Raw genomic sequence first — 20210 nt, 5'->3', positions numbered from 1 at the left:
TATATAAGAAATATATTGGCATCGCCTCTCCTTACACTTTTTGTTTCCTTCCTGTGTTGGTTCGTTCAATCGATGGGAAAGTTCAAATTTTTCTAACGTATCTCTATATACTGTTGAATCAAGGGAATTGTGAAGAAACACACGCAAATTCTAATTCTTAAAATCTCTGTCCGACCTTCCCTTCAATTCTTTCCTCCTCCAGCTATTATACATGTAACTGCTATAATCTTCTTATTTTCACCCACCACTTTGTCATCACTGAAAAATGGGGGAGAAAAAAAAAACGAATGCAACTCAGCTCCTCTTCCTATCCCTCCCGAATAAAAAACAAAAAAAGTGTTAAATGTAATACCATCAGCCACATGCATGTTCTTATTCACCCACGATCTTTACTATATTTACCATCAGTCATTTTTTATTTCTTACAAAATGGCGAACAAAAGAAAAATAAAATAAAAATACAATGCGGGAAATGTGTTACCAGAAATGTTTGCTGTTCGCGTTTAAATCATTTCATCGGATCGGCTAAATCACTTTGATCAAAGTAACGACCGACTAGACATATGAAAAGATTGAGCTGGGCCAACAGCGGGTCGTCGACCGAGGCTAATTGAACTCGGAATGTGCTACACAAACGGGCCAGTGTTCTGATGAGGCTACACATTTCGGGTTTCAAAGGTTTCTCCAATTTGGCAAGTAGAGCGTAGAGCCACTGACCCCTTTGCTGAGTAAAATTCGTCTCCTCCAGCCATTGCACGTTGTACTCGAGTAGAGTCTCCACCATAAACTGCATCAACAGAAATAATAGTGTGAATCCTGAGAAGTAGGTGACTTTCATATACCTGGTTGAGGGATAAAATTATGGGGAGCATAGGTGGTGTTCCAGCACAAGGCTTTTCATCCTCAGGGTTACCATAGCACAACACTGACCATTCTTTTTCTTTGTCTCCAGCAGGCTATAATTGGAGGGAAAGACCAAACTGATTAATCTGGAAGGCATTGCAACAAAAAAGATCTTACCAGGGTTATATTCGGTTTCATTTGAATTCCTTGTTTTTTCAGCCTGGCCAAGTGTTTTGCCATGCGGCTCCTGAGGCAGGAAAACTGAGAGACTTGGAATTGTTGCCATTCTTTTGAAGGTAGGAAAACTTCTGGTGCAGGTGGACAGCCAGAGTCCTGAATTTACACAGAAATGACAGACTAGATCAATAAATTTGAATAAAATGAAACTTACTGTAGTGTATTTGACAGTTTGGGCTTTCAGCTTCTTTCCTTTCATATCGGCAACTACAACAGCTTCGCATTTTCGCGATTCGACTCTATCCAAATAAACCGTCAGCGTGAATTTATAGTGATACAATTTATTAACACACAAGTTTTCATGACTTACATAACTCTTCTCAAGTATTCTTGGCCTGTACTGGGCGCAGACTCAAAATCGATATCCTCGTCTGTTTCCTCGACGTAAAGCGCTTTATGGAGGAACTCATCCATGCTAGAATTTCACAAATGATTTCAGTTGTTTGTTTTGAAGTTTAAGTTGTCGTCTGCGCCACTATTTGCTCAGACCCAAGCGACATCTACATGAGTAACATCACTTTAATTTGTCAGCTCTATTTACCGTATTTACTTAAACATTATTGCACTTACCTGTAATCTCACGGTTAAAAAACAACCAGCAATTGAAAAATATAGGTCAAATTTGAAAGAATTCAAGATAAATTAATTTCATGATTGCGTTATTCATAATTGGCAATGTTGCTTTTAAGTCAAAACATTGAAACACGAGAATTTGTTTAAGATCCTCTCTGCGACAGCTTTAACAGATGTTTTCTCACGCATATGTACCCCTCTTCTTTGCATAGGGCATCTTGACTGTTAACGTGGAGCAGTCAAAAAGATAACCTCCCCTTATTCCATAGTCTGCCCATGTTATTTTATTTTGTCAAGCCCTATTATATATTGTAACAATATGTTGTTTAAAGCTTGTTTTTTGTCCCTTTTGGTTTACTTTTGCTCTGCTACAAAAGCTGATCCTGCCAATTCGTACGATATTCTTTACAGCCAGGCAGTAGAAGCATATCTAAATGAGCAATGGGATGAGTGCGTCACGCGCATGAACGAAGCCATTGAAGATTATCATTTTTACAAAGATGCTGTGGTGGGCTGTCGATTGGAATGTCTCAAGGAATCTTTTGACAAACCGTTGGTGTCTCCACAGTTGGAAGATATGAAATTATGGGAAAAGATGATAAAAAAAACACTTTGCTTACTGAAATGCAAGAAAGACATTTTGAAGAACCGAGCAGAAATTGTTGACCGTAAAGTTGCAGGTTGGACAGTCTTATCTTCATCATATATGTTTTCTATTTTTAAAAAAATTTTACATTTTAAACAGATGATTTTGACACATTGAAACCTTATGACTATCTTCAGCTTTGCTACTTCAAGGTTAGTAACTATATAACATTTTCTTTATTATTTAGCCTACCTAAACTTTTGTGTTTGGATTATTTCAGACCAACGATAATATCAAGGCAGCTTCCTGTGCCTACACTTTCTTAACTATGAATTTAAACCATACTGTGATGAAAGAAAATCTTAGATTTTTCATCAATGAATTGAAAGTGGATCCCAACTATGTCATCAACCTTGAAGCTAAACCCTATGTTGAATTCTACATTCGTGGCAGTGAATCCTACAAAAAGAAGGACTATGACAGAACTACAACCAACATGGAGCTTTCCTTGGTAGAATACTTGCAAGCAGAAGAAGAATGCAGAGCTCATTGTGAGGGTCCCTTTGATCAAGGCTGGTTTCCTGATTTCATTTCCAGCATCTCAAGTATGTTTATGCAACATCAAAGCAGGTTTCAGCTGTACCTATAAATATGGAGATTGATTATTTGTTTAGATCACTACACTTTCACATTGCGCTGTAAGCGAAAGTGTACTAACAAACTGGGAAACTTGAATGGTGAGAAACATGACGATCTCCTTCCCAGTCACTACCATTACTTGCAGTTTGCCTATTTCAAAAGTAAGACCGTTTCTCTTAATCAATCACAAATAAGAAATCAAAACATTCGCTTTTCTTACAGTGGGCAACATCGAAAAGGCTTGCCAGGCCGCTGCCTCCTATCTCCTATTTTTCCCTAATGACGAGACTATGAATGAAAACAAGATCTATTACATGACGCTGGGAAACGTGCACGAAGGCATGTTCGTTCCAAGAACCGAAGCGGTCAACTACTACGAGCGTGATCAAGGAGAGAAAGCCCTACTTCAGTTTATAGAGGACAATTTCCAGTTCGACGAGGGCGAAATTTTAGAAGCCACTGGACCGGCAGTTATCCCTATCGGTACTGACTTGGCAGTCATTTCTACCGACAACATCGGCGACAATGAAATCCCCCATAGCACATGACTTTTCAGGTTTTTCATGACAGCTTCTTGTTAATTGTCTCCTAACATTTTATTTCAACGGCAATCTCTTTAATTAATTTTAGGTGTATTCACCTGTTAGCTACGTTTTCTCTTTTTTTTATATAAAATCCAGTTGACCAATCACTTCCATTCATGTGGTGCCTTAAATTTGTTCAATTTTAAAATTCTTTCAGTGCCAAAGAATTCGTTCTTTAAATCTGCCTTATATGAATCAACATTTGATTGTGTTTGGAGTCTCTACTACGAATACATCAGCCACGGATATAATAAGTATATAACATCATCAAAAACAATTTTATTTTAGAAAACGAATTTTCTTGTATTTAAAAAGGCCAGAGTTAATCATTCAGGTATAATATTAAAGGTATAATATCATGCCATTCGCAGGAAATAAGCAGTTTTGAGACACGTTAAATTAGGTACAAAGCCGAATAAAAAAACACAAGGAGTAAAAAAAAAAACATCTGTTTTACGATTAGTTTCCGTTGTTTTTGTCCTAAAACAATAGGCGTGTTGCCCCACCCTTCCCGGTCTGCCAAAAGGTAAAGAAAAACTGGACAAGTAATAAAGCGATTCTTTTTTTTTACAGCGTGAGAGATGAAAAACATCGTCTAGGCGTTTGCTGAGTTTGCTTTATTGTTTCACTTTTCATCTTCGTAAATTTTTTTTTTATTCTGTTCTAGAGAACTCCGGATGTGTGGGGACAGAGAAAGAAGAAGGAAGATTTATTTTTATGTGTGTGTTTTTCTTTTCTAAAATTGCAATAACTTTTGTTTAACCCCTGAAGGAAGCACGGCATTCAACCAGAGGATCACCGTCCTGGCCGACGGGACATGAGCATACGGCTCCGTGGTTTCGTGCATCGCATCGTGCTCCGATTCCGCAAACGGAAGATCTGGATGAAGAAGTGCTGGTGCATGGATCAACGCATTGGTAACCGTAACAAGCTTGATTGGCAGAACAATCCTGGGCAAATTTTAAAAAATAAATAATTAGTCCTAACATCCTCTTTAAATATTTTAGTGGATTTCCTTACGGCATGGTCGATACATTGGCCCTTTCGGCAACCGACGAGGGGATCTCCCAGATATCCGGTGCGGCAGAAGCAGACTGGCCTGTCGTTTCCTTGACGGTCCGTGCCTGGTTTACAGTCGGCATCGGTGCCGCAAGGATTCGGGTTACAAAGATCGCCTAGAAATATCGGGTGGGTTCGTTTTTTAGCAAAAGATCCTTGGGAGATTCGATTACGTTGTTCTTACTCTTGTCGAAGGGTCGGCAGCGGTCGAATGGATGTCCAGTGTGGCCCTTGGGGCAAGAGCAAATGGCCTTGTGGCTCTCGACACGGCACTCGGCGCCAATGCCGCAAGCGCCTGTGCAAGGGTCGACACACTTGAGGTTGAAGCAAGCTTGGGTGGCGCGGCACTCCTCGTGTTGCGTGCACTCGGGGTAGCATCGGGTGAACGGATCGCCCAAGAAGTTGGCCGGGCAAGAGCAGATTGCGCGATGGTTCTGGAAGAAATTTCAACACAAATCGAAAAATCATATCATTTGCATAATCATGAGCACGAGGAATTTGGTGATTGATGCGAAAGAGAAACTTCAAAAAAATTTCTTTTTGATTTTCTTACCCGGACGTTGCAGTCGGCGTAAGTTCCGCAGGTGCCGCAAGGATCTTGACAACGGAAGTTCATGCAGGCTCGGTTAGCGTCGCATTCAAAGTCGGTTTCACATTCACGACGACATCCCTGGATAGGATTGCCCATGAATCCATCCTGACAAGAGCAGACAGCCCGGTTGTTCTCCACACGACATTTGGTGTTGGTTCCGCACGGCGAAGGGGTACAATAATCGCTGCCTGTTGTTTGGTTTAACGATAACAATTCAAATTAATTCTTTTTTAAAAATCATTTCAAAAAAAGGTAACGTCGTAACGAAATTTATTCATACTCTGGCGGCCAGCGACATTGGAGCTGGATGGTGGAGTGCAGGAGACGAATGGATCACCGGTGAATCCCTTGGGGCACTGGCAAACGGTGACGTGATTGCGAACGGTACATTCGGAGTCGACACCGCAAGAGGTCGAGCATGGATTGATGCAACGGAAGTTGTGGCAGACCTTATCGCTGGGGCATTCGGTGTTTTCTGTTCGGACCGTGACCAAATTTCATCATGATGCTGTAATTGTTGGATGCAATCGAGGAGGAATGAAACTTACCGACACACTCGGAGCGACGACATCCAGTGTACGGATCACCTTCGTAACCAGAACGGCAAGCGCAAGCAGCCCGGAAGCTTCTGGTCAAGCAGTTGGCGTTGGATCCGCATTTGAAGTTTGAGCAAGGATCGTCACCGAAAGATGAGGAACCGCCGCTGTTGAACGAAGATCCGGCGGAGCTAAAGGAAGAGCCCACTGCAGGGGCGCTGCTAAAGGAACCGCTGCTAAAGGATGAGCCGCTGTTGAAAGAAGATGGATTGTTGAAAGAAGACGGGCTGTTGAAGGAGGAGGAAGAGCCACCGAAATCGCTGGATCCAGTGACAATCGTCTGGCGATTACCACCGAAAGGATTGTTGAAACTGCTGTGACTGCTGCTGGATCCGGTCAAAATTCGTTGATCTGTTCACATGAAATTTCCAGTTAATTTTTCTTGTTTTTTTTTTCAATTAGTATTCGAAGCCTTCGTTTTACCGGTTTGTCCAGCAGAGCAGCGAGTGAATGGATCGCCAGAATATCCAGACGGGCAACGGCAAATGGCACGTCGGTTTCTTGGCTCGCAGAGGGCGTTCACTCCGCAAATTCCTTCTTCGCAAATGTTGACACAACGTCCGTTGGCGCAGTTTTGCGAGTTTGAACAATCATCGTCATCATCGCACTGATGCCCGCAGCCGGTTATCGTGTCCGGCTTGGGGAAATAACCCGACTTGCAGCGGCAGACGGCCACACCGAGCGGGCTAACCATACAATCTGTATTGGGGCCGCAAGGATAAGGACTGCACGGGTCGTTACCTTCAGAAGCAATTAGAAGAAATGGAACAGAATGTCAAATTTTTACCCAAACACAAAACATTGGTGCCACAGGGTCACGTCCAGGTTTATATTCAAAATCCCAAAGAAAAAACAGGTCGCTTCATTTATGAAAATGATTGATGAGTGCATAACCGGTAATTTTCCAAGGATGTAAAATTTTTGTACTAACTGGGGTGACGTTAAGCGAATCAAGTTCACCTACTTACTGGGGATATTTCCTCATTCCCATTTTCTTTGCAGAGAAACAAGGAAAACGGGCCAATTTACAGCCTTCAGGTGGCATTAAGGTTTGCAAACTAACAGGATTATTCCATTAAAAGTTTCAAAATATTTTCTTTTCTTTGATTATTTCCCGACAGATTATTATGATTCACATACTGACTTCATAATCCACTGACCCAGAAAATGTTAATATTTGAATTTCATTTTACCTGAAAAGGCTCCCATGGCGGCCGCCTGGGCAATCAGCAGAGACAAGGCCAGCATCCCGACCATTTTAAGATCTGGTAAAAACAAGACACCCAAAATAAGAAAAAATTTTTAGAATTATCGTCAAGTGTCCATTCTAGCATGTGAGTAGGATAGAAAAGCCTAGTTTTTAATCCATTTTTATGCCTTTTGTTGATAGGAAGCTAAAAACCCAAGAGACATTGAACCAGTTGAGAAACCAGTTGAAAACTATCCCTTTCATGGGTCGTCAAATGTAATGTTTTCTTTATTCCTTTCCTTTACGTTTAACGTGTCTGCCTGTCGAGGTCGACCAGGGAGGGATAAACATTCATCTTGCCAATTCACGCAATTCCATAATCGGCTTGCAAGAGTTCTTTATTTTGTTGGTTTGCCGGCTGGTCACGCAACCTTGACAACGACCGGCTTCCTCCCGAATAAAACAAAACAACACAGTCCCGGATTATTTTTTTACTTGGGCATTGCACACACAGGCGAGTGTCGCCATGTAAGGGCATTGGCAGCGCCAAATTAACTTTGGTTAAAAAGAGAGAGAGAGAAAAAACCCCACCAACTACAAATTCGCGCATCCAACGAAATGACATCTTTATTTGTTTGTTACATCCCGAGGTGGGGGCAGAAACGGACGTGATTCAATTCTGTCGTGTTGATTTGATTATGGGCGGGTCTCACCATCGAGTGACCTTCTTCTTCTCCTACTCTTCTCAGGTGGGTAGTGCTGGTGATTTCAGAAACTTACCATCTAAGGAAGAAGCTTAAAAAAGCCAGCAGAGAGAGCAAGAGTGGAGAGAGATAGTTGCTGCGTGCTGCTGACCCACACCCTTCTAGCCTCGACAGAAAGCCAACACAACAATCGAATAATAAGAGAGAAGGAGAGAAAGAAAAAAAAAAAAACAAATACAAGAGCCCATCCTATTTGATCCGACCGAAGTTTCACGAACAACACGCCACACGGTATCGTTTTTTTTTTTTCGTTTGTGTTCTCTAACCAGTATCTTTTTTTCCACTTTGGATCGCTACCAAACTTTCGAATTTTAGCAAATCCCCTTTTATTTTATTATTTCTTTTTTTTTTCTTGCTGTGTCATAACCCTTTTTAAAAAAAGAACAACAATCAAAAGTTGTTCTCTTTTGGGTTTGGTTGAGATGTTCCCGAACGACATTTTCGTTCACTCAAGGTCGATGCTGATTCTTTGTGTTTCTAACAAGCGCATTTATTAGTTAAGGGATCAAGAAACTCTTCTTCTTCTTTTTTCTTTTGACTTTATTTGATGGAGGAAGAAAACTGGAAAGAAGAAGAATATCTGTGACTAGAGATCTTAAACGAAAAAAAAAAAAGACCAGCGTTCAAACCGCCCCAGACAACCTTGAAGGCAACGGCCATCCGAATGGAACCATCTGCCGACGTAAGATTCTTCCCCCCTTTTATCTTAACGTTCCCATCAGTTGAACTGTTAATTTTCTTGGCTGGCCGAGGGAAATTGACTTATGCTATATATAATCGGATTTTTATGAGTTCTTTCAGCTGAGGGCCAAATGGGTTGCGCTCTTACAAGAGGAGGAGAAAAATAAATAAGGATAGCAGATGAAAGTGAAATTTGAATTATGGATGAGCTAACAGTTGGCCCGCAGGTTACGTCACATATTTCTTATTCATCTAAAACTTTCTTAAATCCTTTCTAATCTAATTCGTGTGTTTTTTCTTCGTGTGTGCAAAGTTGGTCTTTATTTACACGGAAATCCCATTAGATAATTAATTACTAAATGAATTACTCGAGGTAAAAACACTTACCTGTTTGTGTTTTGTAAGAGAAGAATAGGAAACGTTTTTCTTCTGCTGTGGTCGGTTGGAGATCGTCGCTGTGAGCGGGGAAAATAGGAATCGTACACCTGTGCGTGCGGACGCTCAGTCAGAAACAAACTGAAGGTGGACTGGCGCCCAGCGTCTCTTTTTATCTCCTTCAAGGATCACGTGTTGGAGGGTTAGGAGCTCTGGCTGGTTGGTCAGAGAGTCTCCGTCACTTTTTTTTTTTTCATTTCGGGAGAAACAGGAGAGGGAAAGAAGAAAAACGAAAAATCAAGTTTGTGACGTCAGTCTATATTGTCCTCCTCCCGGCCGGAGGAGGAGAGCACCTCCCTCTTATGTTATGGCTGCTGGATGGTAGATGTTACACGTGTGTCTTGGCCGTTTCTCAGGTTTAGTGGACGCAGAGAGGAAGCGACCTTGATTGTTGCTTGCACACACAACACATTGCATGTGCGTATTCATTAGCTTCAACCGGGTTTTTTTTCTTTCTTTCGTTCTTTAGCGGAAATATGGACGATTTCATCAAAAAGGATTTCTGCAATGGGCGTTTTTGCCCACCTGAATGTGTTAACATTTGCCAAGATGACGTGATGGTGCCTTCAGGAAGTTGGTGAAAAATAACAAGGTGACCAACAAACTGGACCCGAAATACCTCTTTGTGATATCGACGGTAGATTTGTTAAGCGTATTTGCTGCTTATCACGCTAGATAATGTCGATTTAACGACGAGTTGATGGATGAAAAAGAAAACCTTGCATATGCCAAAACGGGATAAGATTTCTGCTGCTGCAGTTCTTTTTTTCTTCTTTTTGAAAAGTGAAATTACGGACACGTCATGGAATATCAAGCGACGCCCATAAACGCAGCAGCAGCACTTCATGTCCGCCTCGCTATGCAAGGTGAAAGGAAAACCTGGATTTATACACTCAACGCATTTATTGGCAGTTTTGTGTTTTGCCAAAAGAAAAGAAAAAAAGGTAAATTACACGCGGGATAAAAAACTAATAGCGCAGACCATGCTGTGGAACTAGACAGCGCAGACTCAATGTGTGTAAAATGCGTCACCACATTTTCTTTTGGACGGGAAATCGTTCCATCAGCAAATAAGGTACTGTGAGCGTGGGGGGTTTTATTCCGACGAAAAAGTCGAACGTAACACGTCATCGTGCAGTTGCTGCGGGAATGAATTTACGCAATCGCGGAAGGTTCTAACTGGTCGACAGTACGACGACGACGAACAAAGGTCGTTTTTTCTGTTTTGATTTCTCGCCCATTCGACCTGAAAGATAAGGGAAACGGGGTAGAATATGTGGGCGACACTTTGTTTGGCCAAGAAAAGCAACGTTATTAGCCAATTAGCCGACAGCTTTCAAATCATGATGTCACTGATTTTTTGTTTGTTGCATGTTGGGTTAGTTTACTTTGAAGTGTAACAAGCAATTGAACTTGGATTGGGGTTATAAAAATTGGAGTCACAACAACTTTTGTGAACAACAAACAAGGCGTGTCGCTTTCAATCGATTTACGTGCAAAAATAAATCGAAAGACGCCCATGCCTGCAACCGAAATTTTCCCTTAAAAATGTCTGCATTTCATTAAGGCCGGCGCTGCTGATAAAACCGTCGCAGCCTTGCTGCAAAGCGGCCATTTCGAAATGAAACAAAATTCTTGTTTCGTGAGTGTTGTTCGGCCTTGGGCTACTAAGATTAAAGACAAGGATGACACTCTTTGAGCGATCAAGCCAATTCTTTATTCATTTTTCTTTCATTCGCTTGATGTCTACCGTCATCGGTAGACCAGACAAATAGGGATATAGTAGATAAATTGTGAGTTGCTTGTTTTTATGCAAAATGGCATGGCCACTCGTTCCGCAAAGAAAGCGCTAAAAGCAAACGTAATGAAAACATCATTTGAATTTTGAAATTTTATCAAACTTTCGCCATCTGACGTCTTTCTTTTCTACTATTTGGCTGGTTCGCCTACCAAGTGTAGATGGCGTTCTTTCCTAGGTGTTTCACAAACATGATTGTTGACTTTCTACTTCAATCTTCCTCAATTACTTTAAATCTAACTAATTTAAGATGAAACTCGTCAGCAGATATATTGACAGAGACGGCACAGGGTCAGTGTACCTTCGAAATCCGAAATCAATTGTGATAGTTGGTAATATTAGTTATGTTCTAGACGGGTCGCTCTCATCCCCGAGAATCCCGAAGATATGTGGCATGCTTACAACCTTATTTCTCATGGAGACACCATCAGAGCCTCAACAATTCGGTATCTTCCTTTAAAAAAAAAAAAACAAACGTGTCTTGATGTTGATCACAGAAATTTTTGTTTTTAAAAAACTTAGGAAAGTCCAAACTGAATCGGCAACTGGCTCATCTTCCAGCAGCCGAGTAAGGACAATGCTCACTATAGAAGTTGAAACCATAGATTTTGATACTCAGGCCTGTGTATTAAGGTTAAAAGGAAGAAATGTAGAAGAAAATCAATATGTCAAGGTATCATGGAATATCTTCATATTTTAGTGTCTATCTACCAATTAATTCATACATACAATTGACTTTCAGATGGGAGCATACCACACAGTTGATATTGAGCCAAACAGAAAATTTTCGCTAACCAAAGCTTGCTGGGATGTAGTGGCCCTTGAACGCATTGATATGGCTTGTGATCCAAGTCAGAATGCAGATGTTGCTGCAGTTATTATGCATGAAGGTTTGGCAAATGTCTGTCTGGTCACAGGAGCAATGACCCTTGTCAGAGCTAAAATTGATGTTACTATTCCTCGTAAGAGAAAAGGAAGCACATCACAACATGAAAAGGTTTATCAAATTCTGAATTTCATTATTTACAAAATTTTCAGCATTGACATTTGAATTTATGACGCAGGGTTTACAAAAGTTTTACGACACCGTCTTACAAGCCATTCTTCGGCACGTCAATTTTGAAGTCACACGATGCATTTTGCTCGCCTCTCCCGGTTTTGTGAAGGATCATTTCTTTGAATATATGATGCAATGGGCTTCGAAAAATGATAATCGAATGCTGATCGATAACAAATCAAAATTTCTTCTTATTCACGCCTCGTCAGGATTTAAACATTCATTAAAAGGCAAGTGCAAGTTTCAAATCGGGGGACATGAATTATTTTACTTTTTTCTCAGCTAACATTCCACGTTTTGTAGAAGTTTTAGCCGATCCCGCTGTCACATCGCGCATGGCCGATACTAAAGCCATGGCTGAAGTGAAAGCACTTGAAAATTTTTATTCAATTCTACAAACAGAGCCAAGTCGTGCCTTCTACGGCCTGAAACACGTTCTAAAAGCCAATGAAGGCCAAGCTATTGATACTCTTTTGGTTTCCGATAATCTTTTCAGGTATACATTGAAGCATAAACTACTTTCAAATGTAAATTAATCTGCTTGTTCAATCAGGTCTCAAAGTGTTGAGGAACGTAAAAAGTACGTTAAGCTCGTTGAAAGTGTGCGAGATAATGGAGGTATTGCCCGCATTTTCTCCTCACTTCACGTTTCGGGGGAACGTAAGTGCTTTCCTTTAATGACTGAATCATACGAAAACGGAAACTTGACAACAATACTCTTTTAAAACAGAACTTATGCAGTTAACTGGTGTGGCCGCAGTGCTTAGGTTTCCTATGCCAGAGTTGGAAGATGAACCGTTGGACAGTGATGAAGACTCAGAATAATAAAGCTAACAATCGAGAGATTCCTTGCCTTTTTTAAGTCCAGTCCAAATATTTCCCCACTGCACTTATGTTGGAGGTGTAAATAAAATAAGGAAGTCCCTGCTGTTAAATAATATTTTGCCAAAACTATGTTTTAGACTTTTAGTCATAGGATATATTCACATCAATTATTATTAATTTCTTCCTTAACCAAACATTTTTTATTTTACTTAAGTTCAAACAGATTATCGACCACTTTGTTTATTTTTCAGGTATGAGACATTCCCCGTGTTATATGTAAATGTTTTTTCTTGGAATCGGTAAAGCCTAGAAGTGGATATACGCTAAACATTCGAATTGCAGGGTGTGACTATGTTTGGCGTGAGTCTGAAATAAGGATATCTGTGTGTTTTCAGTTATAATTGGAATCTCGGTCAGTAAGTTTATTGCTCTCTGATTCAAGAGACCATTCCATTTATGTGTTCTAACCTGTAAATTGAGCTGTGCAGTGTGCACGTATACCGCAAGATGACTCACGACATCAACAATTCGGCAATTTCATTACATCACTTTGCAACCTTTCACTTTTTGTGTCCCAATTGCAAGAGAAGAACTAAAAGTTAATAGGTTTGCCATTGAGTGATTTATGGCATGAACAATTGTACTCAACAACTGGGGATCATCAGGCGACTTTCCAGCGCGGATCGAGGGGTCGAGTTTAGGTCGAGTTAGGTTGTCGAAGTTATCGAGTTCTTTATTCACGAGCCAAAACGCTGTAGATTGATTTCTAACTTTTTTCCTTAATTAGTTTTGTCTTGCAGGGTCTGTAGACTTCATGGTCTACACGAAGTGTATAGACGAGTTGCGGATGCTTGAGTTGCATGTCATCTGGATTATTCATCCCTATCTTGGCCTCTCGAGGCGAAGAGAGGAGGAAGACAGGCGACAGACTCAGCATCCGCAACTCGTCTATTACGGCCATTTATTGAACGTCATATGCTATTGTGATTTTTTTGATGAAACAAAAATCACAGGCAACCCTTCGAATATACCTTGCTAAGCTGGCAAGTGGCAATTTCTTTTTTTACCCATAAAAGCAAATAGAAAATGATGGACAAGACGGTCACTTTGATTGTAGTTAGATGTCGCTAGCATCGCATTGTTGTCTTCACACATTTGGAAAGTTGAAAAGTTCTTGCTGTTTTCTTCCATGTTCCATGTTCTTCGTAATTTTCTTTGTGTTTATGTAATAAATTCAACGCCATTTAAAATGTAAGCCTTTACTGATTCTAGTGCCTGCATTGTTTATCATTATACTTCTATACTGTTTCTACTTAAAATTATAGATTATGTGTATCATATTGCTTTTTTAAAAACAAGTTAGATACTCATCTAGTTATCCTTTAAGCCCCTACCTTCTTCTTGGTTACCTAGCTGTTAATTGTAGTGTTTGGTTTGGGCCATGTTAGTAGAAACCATAGACAACGAAGTGATCGTCCTACTCGTCCTATTGTTGTCAGGCTTGTTTTATAAATTTATTTAAATTTTAATGTGTTTATTAATTTCCTAAAAAGCAAGCTGTAAATTTCAGCGATTGAAGACCAGAGAGTAGATCCCTTTGTTTAATTTTGGTGTAATTTTACGTAAAATCTTAAGATGTGGTTTTATGTGATTGCATTTTCATCGTTTACCCCATTTTTTTGTAATTGGGTAAGCTTGTTTACCCTTATATAGTCCGTGAAGTCTCTTATATCTTAACAAATTTAAGTAACTGCTTAATTATTTTTAAATTACCAGTGTAGAGTTCAACTTGCAGACCAGTTTGCATGTCCTTCACGCTTGAAGGTCGCGGAGAACATTACGTAAAACTGTCAATGCGGTGGTGTAGAGGTTGGGTGAGAACTGGACGTGCTGCATTCATTATCAAGCAGGTACAAAAGCCGCTAAGCTCAGCCGTAGGTATTCATTTTGATTTTGGTTTTTGTAGACCCATCCCCAGCAACGTCAACCTAAAGAAGGAAAGGCCAGTTTGCATTTCCTTCACTTTCGAAGGTCACTGAGATCATAACGTAAAACATGTCATGCGACGGGGTAAAGGTTAATTGGGTGAGGACGACACGTGTTGCATCATTATCAAGCAGGTACAAAAGCCGCAAGGCTTAAGAGGTGGGTCAGGGTGAGAAAAAGTCGTTTAAAAGGCGAGAGAAAAGGCGTTTGAAATTAGTTGATAGAGCATCTCCGACACGACAGCAACTGCAGCGTACTAAATCGCAATTATAAGTAAATAATCTATTACTTGTATGTTTTAATCAATTTCTATTGTTTTTCTTATTTCTTAACATGCTGGTTATTAAATATTAATGTTCAAATTGTTTATTGTCCAGTTGCTTAAAAGGAGAGAAAAGGCGAAATAGTCAGTCGAGTGATTATCTCCTACACGACAACAACTTCCGTGCACTGTTTGTCACCAACTGCCTTCTTCATCATATATAGGGTTAAATTTTCAGTTTTCTACATGGAATTCTTAATCAACTCTCCTGTTTTTAATTATGTCAGTTATTATTGGATTTATGTTCTAATTATTTATTGAATAGTAAACTGTGGCGTCGTGATGCTGTTGGTTGTTGTCCTCAAATACTGCACCACCGAGGCTTCGAAGTATTACATTACAACTTATGCTGCCCCGAGCTTCATCACTAAAAAGCACGAGTACTGCATCGTGATTCCATTCATTTTTAGCCATAACCATTTGGTATTAATTTGATATTGTTTGTTGTAGACCGATCCCCGGCAACGTCAACCTGCAGAAGGGAAGGCCAGTTTGCATGTCATTCACTTTCGAAGGTCACAGAGATCATTACGTAAAACTGTCAATGCGGTGGTGTAGAGGTTGGGTGAGAGTGGGAAGTGTTTGCTTTGCTTTATTATCAAGCAGGTTTAATAGTCGCAGGGCGTAAGAGAGGGGTCAGGGTGAGAAAAAGTCGTATAAATGGCAAGAGAAAAAGCCACGGAACTCAGTCGAGTGAGCATCTCCGACACGGTAACAACTGCCGTGCACTATTTGTCACCAACTACCTTCTTCATCGCATTAACAGTTCGAAATCATGGTTAATTATTCATTTTTTATTTCTAGTCGTAAATCAATTGCATCTTGTTTTCAGTTTATATGACCAGGTATATTCGATAATTAATGTTCAAATCGTTTCTAGTTTAGATAACTATGACGCCATGCTGCTGGTTGGGTCGACCACGGGTGTACAGACGTCTCCTGGACATGGTGGATACCAAGCAACAGCAGCGAAGAAATAGTACACCACGCCGCCACCTAACCTAACAAAACAAGTCAACATACACAACATCTACTTACTACGCCGAGACTCTGAAGTGCTACACCACCAAGACTCCCAGAGTTACGCGACAAATTACGCTGCCCCGAGTTGCATCACCAAAGCGCCCGAGTACTACACCACCGAGTATACTGTCCCAGCCTACTACACCGAAGTCCCCAAGTACTACACGACTATGAATGCAGCCCCAGCCTACTACACCGAGGCTCCAGCTTAATTCAATACTAAAGCAGTCGAGTACTATGTCGAACCGCACAAGTACTACTCTGCCCCGAACTACTCCACTACAACTGAGGCGGTGAAGTACTACGTAGCCCAGACTTACAACACAGCAGCTGCTCCTTCGTACTACGTTGAACTGAATGATTGCACCAAAGCTCCAGTTTACTACACAACCTACGCTACACCTAGATACTATGACGAAGTCCCCAACTACTACACCGAAGAGGCCACATATTACACAACCAGATACACTGCCCCAGTTTCCTACACTGAGGAACCCAAGTATTACTCTGCTCCAAGCTACTACAAAACTGAGGCTCCTGTTTAATTCACCAAGCCACCGAGTATTAAAGGTAAATATACTGTTTTAACATGGAATTTTGTATCACTATTTTTTCTTCTGTTGGTTAATATGTTACTATTGAAAATTTTCAAAATTGTTCAAATCTTTTACCGTCTAGTTAATTATGGCGTGGTGCCGTGTTGGTTGTTGTATCCTTGGTGGTTGGGTCAACCACTAGTGTACCGATGTTTCGTGGTTATAGTGGATTCCAAACCACATCGCCGCTGTCTTACTGCACGACAAAAACATACGCATCATCCAGATATTGAACCACCAGGGCCCCAGAGTAGTACACCAAAACTTATGATGTCCTGAACTACTACACCGAAGCCCCAAAAATAACTGCTCTAAGTTACACCACGAAGGCAGCGGAGTACTACACCACGAAGGCAGCGGAGTACTACACTACGAAGGCAGCGGAGTACTACACCACGAAGGCAGCGGAGTACTACACCACGAAGGCTGTCGAGTACTACACCACGAAGGCAGTCGAGTACTACACCACGAAGGCAGCGGAGTACTACACCACGAGGGCAGCTGCTAATTCGTACTACGTTGAACCGGAATGCTAAACCGATGCTCCAGTTTACTACATTACAACCTGCGCTTTCTCCCAGATACTACACCACCAAGGCAACCGAGTGTTACATCAGTATTTACGCTGCTACCACCTACTACACCGAAACTCCGAAGTATTACTCTGTCCTGAGTTACTACACCACTAAGGCAGCTGAATATTACCCCACAAACTACGCTTCCGCATCTTACTACAAGGAGATTCCTAAATGCTAGAGCCAAAATTTCTATTTGAGTTTATTTATATTTGATGGTTGTCTTCATGATCATTGGTCACTGGGAATTAATGTTGATTTTAAATGAGAAAATAAAAATTCTTTTGTAAGATTTTGTTAGTAACTTCCAAGTTTGTCAACATTGCGGCAGGTGTCTATTGGTGTTGGACTTCTTCAAGGCCAGTATGCTGTGTTGTGAATTGTTTCTTGTTTTGATGGTGACTACTGCCTTAAGTTACTCTACATACCGACCTGTTCTAGTGGTTCAACGATGATATTGCAAGGATAAGTTACGAAAAACTTGTAACTGTTGATATTTGCAAATCTTACCAGTTAAAGGGAAGTGGCTGATCTTGGTATAAATGAAAGACTTTGAAATTGAGATAATTCCTTAACAAGACTTTGTAGAAATTAAGAGACAATGAACAAAAAACTAGTAAAAAGAACTGTGTTATATTGTCCCACCTCCACCCACAATTCCACCACATTGTACAGTCACATACATACATTCACACATACACTTAAGTTAACCCTTTGGCTGCCACGCCATACAACCCGTAGGTTGCTCTCTACTACTCTACGCGCCACGTCTGAAGGATCCATGACCGAGTGGGACTTGCCATTGCTGACAAGTCCGGGCTGACAAGGAGGGGTGCATGGTGCATTGCCTTATAACAGGCGCCTTGCGGCAAATTTTGGGCTTGGCGACTTTTCGACCCCGCGGCTTGTAAAACCACGAGACCGAACAGCGCGGCCCGTGCAGGGGAGAACAAAGACGTGGCAGACAACGGGTTAACTAACACTAACACAAACGCAATAAAACCAACAATACGATGATCCACGTTGATGACGAGTCTCGGTGTCGGTCGCGATTCAACCGAGTTTCGTTCACACCAGGAGCAGTGGCAACATCCGACGGAGACCGGTGACGATTGTTAAAGATGAGAAAATCCATCTTCTCGACGTCTTCTCTGCATTACCTGAATAAAGACAAAACAATTCTTATTAAGTGACATGCCAATAAAAGTTAAATAATAGTCACATAATACATATAAGTTCATTGATCTGGTTTTTTTGCTCAAAACTTCAAAGGCGCGCTTTAAATTGCTTAAAAATCTACCTAACAATATTGAGAACTGTACACATAACAAAGCTCACTTGCTAGTCTAAAAAAAAAAATCCGGAAGTATACCGGAAGTAACCACAGCGCCTCAACCATTGAGCTGTCGTCAAATTAAACCACATATTCGTGATCTCCATGAAATTTGGGGTAGATTAGGTGTGATTTAAACAAAATCCAAAATTTGGCCAAAATCGAGAATTTTCCTGAACTATATAGTTCAGGAAAATTTTCAAAACCGGAAGTACGCGTACAGACAAATAAAAACATGAACTTTACTACAAATTTGACGAGGATCACGAATATGTTGTTCTTTTGTGCCTCGAATGAATATTTACTGAACTACTGACTGAAATGAGAAAACCGGAAGTAGAAAAAAAAAGCAAATATCGAAAATTTAACAAGTGAGCTTTGTTGCTGGTATAGTAATCATTAGTTATCACTAAATATTTCAACAAAATAACTGTCGATAAATGTTAAAAGAGATGGGCAAAGTAACCGAAACTGACTTTTGACAACTGGAAATTATCAAAAAGCCATCTAGCGTTAGAAAAAAGAAACGTCTAAGTAACACTTTGTTTGCGCGCAAAAAAGGCCCGAGATGGGGTTTAGAATTCTTATAGTCACAGAGTTTAACGAAGTAGATTATTATTAGTCGATAATCTACGGAAAGTAAGTCAATTGTCGGTTACCTTGGCATAGTCCCGTGGCGAGTGACTGCAGGTATTTCACAGCGGACGGAAGCGAACACTGAAGTGATCTAATTCGCCAGTGAAGCACAAAAAGCAGCGTACGTCGTTAAGATAAGGATCCGAACGTTGATAGAAGTCCCTCTTCTGTCATCGACAAAAGCCAGCGTTGACTCAAGGATCTCCGTGGCAGGACCTCACGATTCCATGAAGAAACTGCGTTGTAGATTGAAACTGGCGGCCGACTCGCGATCTCAGGGGACGTCACAAATAGTTCTGTAAAAATGAGTTGGGAATTAAAAGGAAGCTTAAACAAAATTAACTCATTGTAGCATGGTAAAAGGTGATAATGATGTTTACCTTTATCATTTGGGTGACGAATTCAGTAAGGCATTTGACTTTCATCAAGCAGATCTGGTAAATGTACTAAATACACTTCACACTCTTCATGTACACATTCACTGAAACTGGAACTCTAAGTAGCAATGGGATAAGGAAAATTATCTATATTATTTACAAATTTACACAAATTTATATATGAAAAATAGAACTCTACCTATCTCTCAGCTGGGTTGCCTTCTGAACAGCTGTAGAAACAGTTGTACACTCGACAAACATTCTGACACAAGTTACACTTGCAAGATTCAGAAAAGATCCTATGGTCCATGCACAAGAACTTCTGTCTAATTCCACTGCATGTGGGTTCCAAATATGAGTTTCAGGCTATTGACAGCATAAGGATCTAATGGATGGAAAGTAACTGAGCACTAAGTCAACTTGTTAGAATGACGGAATGACTTTCTAGAATTTGAAGAAATAGATGTAATATACAAAAATAAGGAAACTAGGTCAAGATAAACCTACACAAACGAAGTTCAATTCAGTATTCGGAATCACAGAAAAATAAGTACACAATAGCAACAATTTGTTTCGCCATGTTTCATGATGCAGGATCAGGTTGTTGTGTTTGTGTATGACAACATCAACTTTAGACAGTGGCATCTAGCGGTCAGCAATCCTTCTTTACTGTGTGTGTGAACTTGGAAAGCAATTGACATAATTTGTTCACACTTAGACAGCCTGCCGATTTGTTGATCACACATTTCCTTGGTTTGACTTCTCTGTTGCAACCGCGTGTAAAGTAATCAACAAACAACCACACTTTTCAAGCTTACGACTGACAAGAAACAATAGAAAATTCTCTGATGTTTTGAGCTTTTGACCGTTTTGACTTTTGCATTTGGGGAGCATTGGCGACGAA

At 40.6% G+C, this 20210-nt stretch overlaps 4 protein-coding genes and 3 long non-coding RNA genes across 10 annotated transcripts; 4 read left to right on the top strand and 3 right to left on the bottom strand.

Annotated features, from left to right (window-relative positions):
- Positions 1–369: 369 nt before the first annotated feature.
- LOC124349958 (gem-associated protein 2-like) lies at positions 370–1565 on the bottom strand. Its single transcript, XM_046800917.1, has 5 exons — positions 1391–1565; positions 1235–1319; positions 1021–1176; positions 843–956; positions 370–787 (listed from the first exon to the last, which is right to left on the bottom strand). The coding sequence occupies exons 1-5, from the start codon at positions 1492–1494 to the stop codon at positions 509–511; spliced, it is 738 nt and encodes a 245-aa protein (XP_046656873.1). The 5' UTR covers positions 1495–1565; the 3' UTR covers positions 370–508.
- A 229-nt stretch (positions 1566–1794) lies between these two features.
- LOC124349764 (prolyl 3-hydroxylase 1-like) lies at positions 1795–3907 on the top strand. Of its 2 annotated transcripts, XM_046800599.1 has the most exons (6): positions 1795–2333; positions 2399–2451; positions 2520–2844; positions 2914–3039; positions 3101–3434; positions 3509–3907. In XM_046800599.1, exons 1-5 carry the CDS (start codon positions 1973–1975, stop codon positions 3424–3426), a joined length of 1191 nt encoding a protein of 396 aa, XP_046656555.1. In that variant the 5' UTR covers positions 1795–1972; the 3' UTR covers positions 3427–3434; positions 3509–3907. The 2 variants fall into 2 exon arrangements, with proteins under 2 accessions (XP_046656555.1, XP_046656554.1); XM_046800598.1 differs by having other exon boundaries at positions 1796–2333; positions 3101–3907.
- Positions 3727–8883, bottom strand: LOC124349560 (neurogenic locus notch homolog protein 3-like). The gene is made up of 9 exons (XM_046800259.1): positions 8731–8883; positions 6903–6974; positions 6133–6450; positions 5662–6060; positions 5394–5588; positions 5075–5301; positions 4706–4955; positions 4483–4637; positions 3727–4412 (listed from the first exon to the last, which is right to left on the bottom strand). The coding sequence occupies exons 2-9, from the start codon at positions 6964–6966 to the stop codon at positions 4221–4223; spliced, it is 1800 nt and encodes a 599-aa protein (XP_046656215.1). The 5' UTR covers positions 6967–6974; positions 8731–8883; the 3' UTR covers positions 3727–4220.
- LOC124350346 lies at positions 6447–7819 on the top strand. 2 transcript variants are annotated; one of them, XR_006920810.1, is made up of 3 exons: positions 6447–6758; positions 6831–7174; positions 7648–7819. It is a non-coding gene; the product is annotated as an uncharacterized LOC124350346 (long non-coding RNA). The 2 variants fall into 2 exon arrangements; XR_006920811.1 differs by lacking the exon at positions 7648–7819 and adding an exon at positions 7549–7637.
- A 1847-nt stretch (positions 8884–10730) lies between the features above and the next one.
- On the top strand, positions 10731–12571 carry LOC124349780 (protein pelota-like). Its single transcript, XM_046800626.1, has 8 exons — positions 10731–10867; positions 10930–11022; positions 11099–11249; positions 11319–11573; positions 11641–11863; positions 11937–12129; positions 12187–12293; positions 12364–12571. The coding sequence occupies exons 1-8, from the start codon at positions 10827–10829 to the stop codon at positions 12456–12458; spliced, it is 1158 nt and encodes a 385-aa protein (XP_046656582.1). The 5' UTR covers positions 10731–10826; the 3' UTR covers positions 12459–12571.
- Positions 12572–14326: 1755 nt separating this feature from the next.
- LOC124350341 lies at positions 14327–16778 on the top strand. The gene is made up of 7 exons (XR_006920802.1): positions 14327–14368; positions 14425–14717; positions 14822–14931; positions 15032–15146; positions 15217–15544; positions 15647–16359; positions 16468–16778. It is a non-coding gene; the product is annotated as an uncharacterized LOC124350341 (long non-coding RNA).
- Positions 16779–17782: 1004 nt separating this feature from the next.
- Positions 17783–20151, bottom strand: LOC124350260. 2 transcript variants are annotated; one of them, XR_006920606.1, is made up of 5 exons: positions 19814–20151; positions 19506–19746; positions 19310–19422; positions 18953–19225; positions 17783–18120 (listed from the first exon to the last, which is right to left on the bottom strand). It is a non-coding gene; the product is annotated as an uncharacterized LOC124350260 (long non-coding RNA). The 2 variants fall into 2 exon arrangements; XR_006920605.1 differs by having other exon boundaries at positions 19506–19750; positions 19814–20150.
- Positions 20152–20210: the final 59 nt, after the last annotated feature.

Source organism: Daphnia pulicaria, chromosome 7, assembly GCF_021234035.1.
Source record: "Daphnia pulicaria isolate SC F1-1A chromosome 7, SC_F0-13Bv2, whole genome shotgun sequence".
Taxonomy (NCBI): Eukaryota; Metazoa; Arthropoda; class Branchiopoda; order Diplostraca; family Daphniidae; genus Daphnia; species Daphnia pulicaria.
The sequence above is the reverse complement of the archived record's forward strand: the minus strand, read 5'-3'. Positions and strand labels throughout refer to the sequence as shown.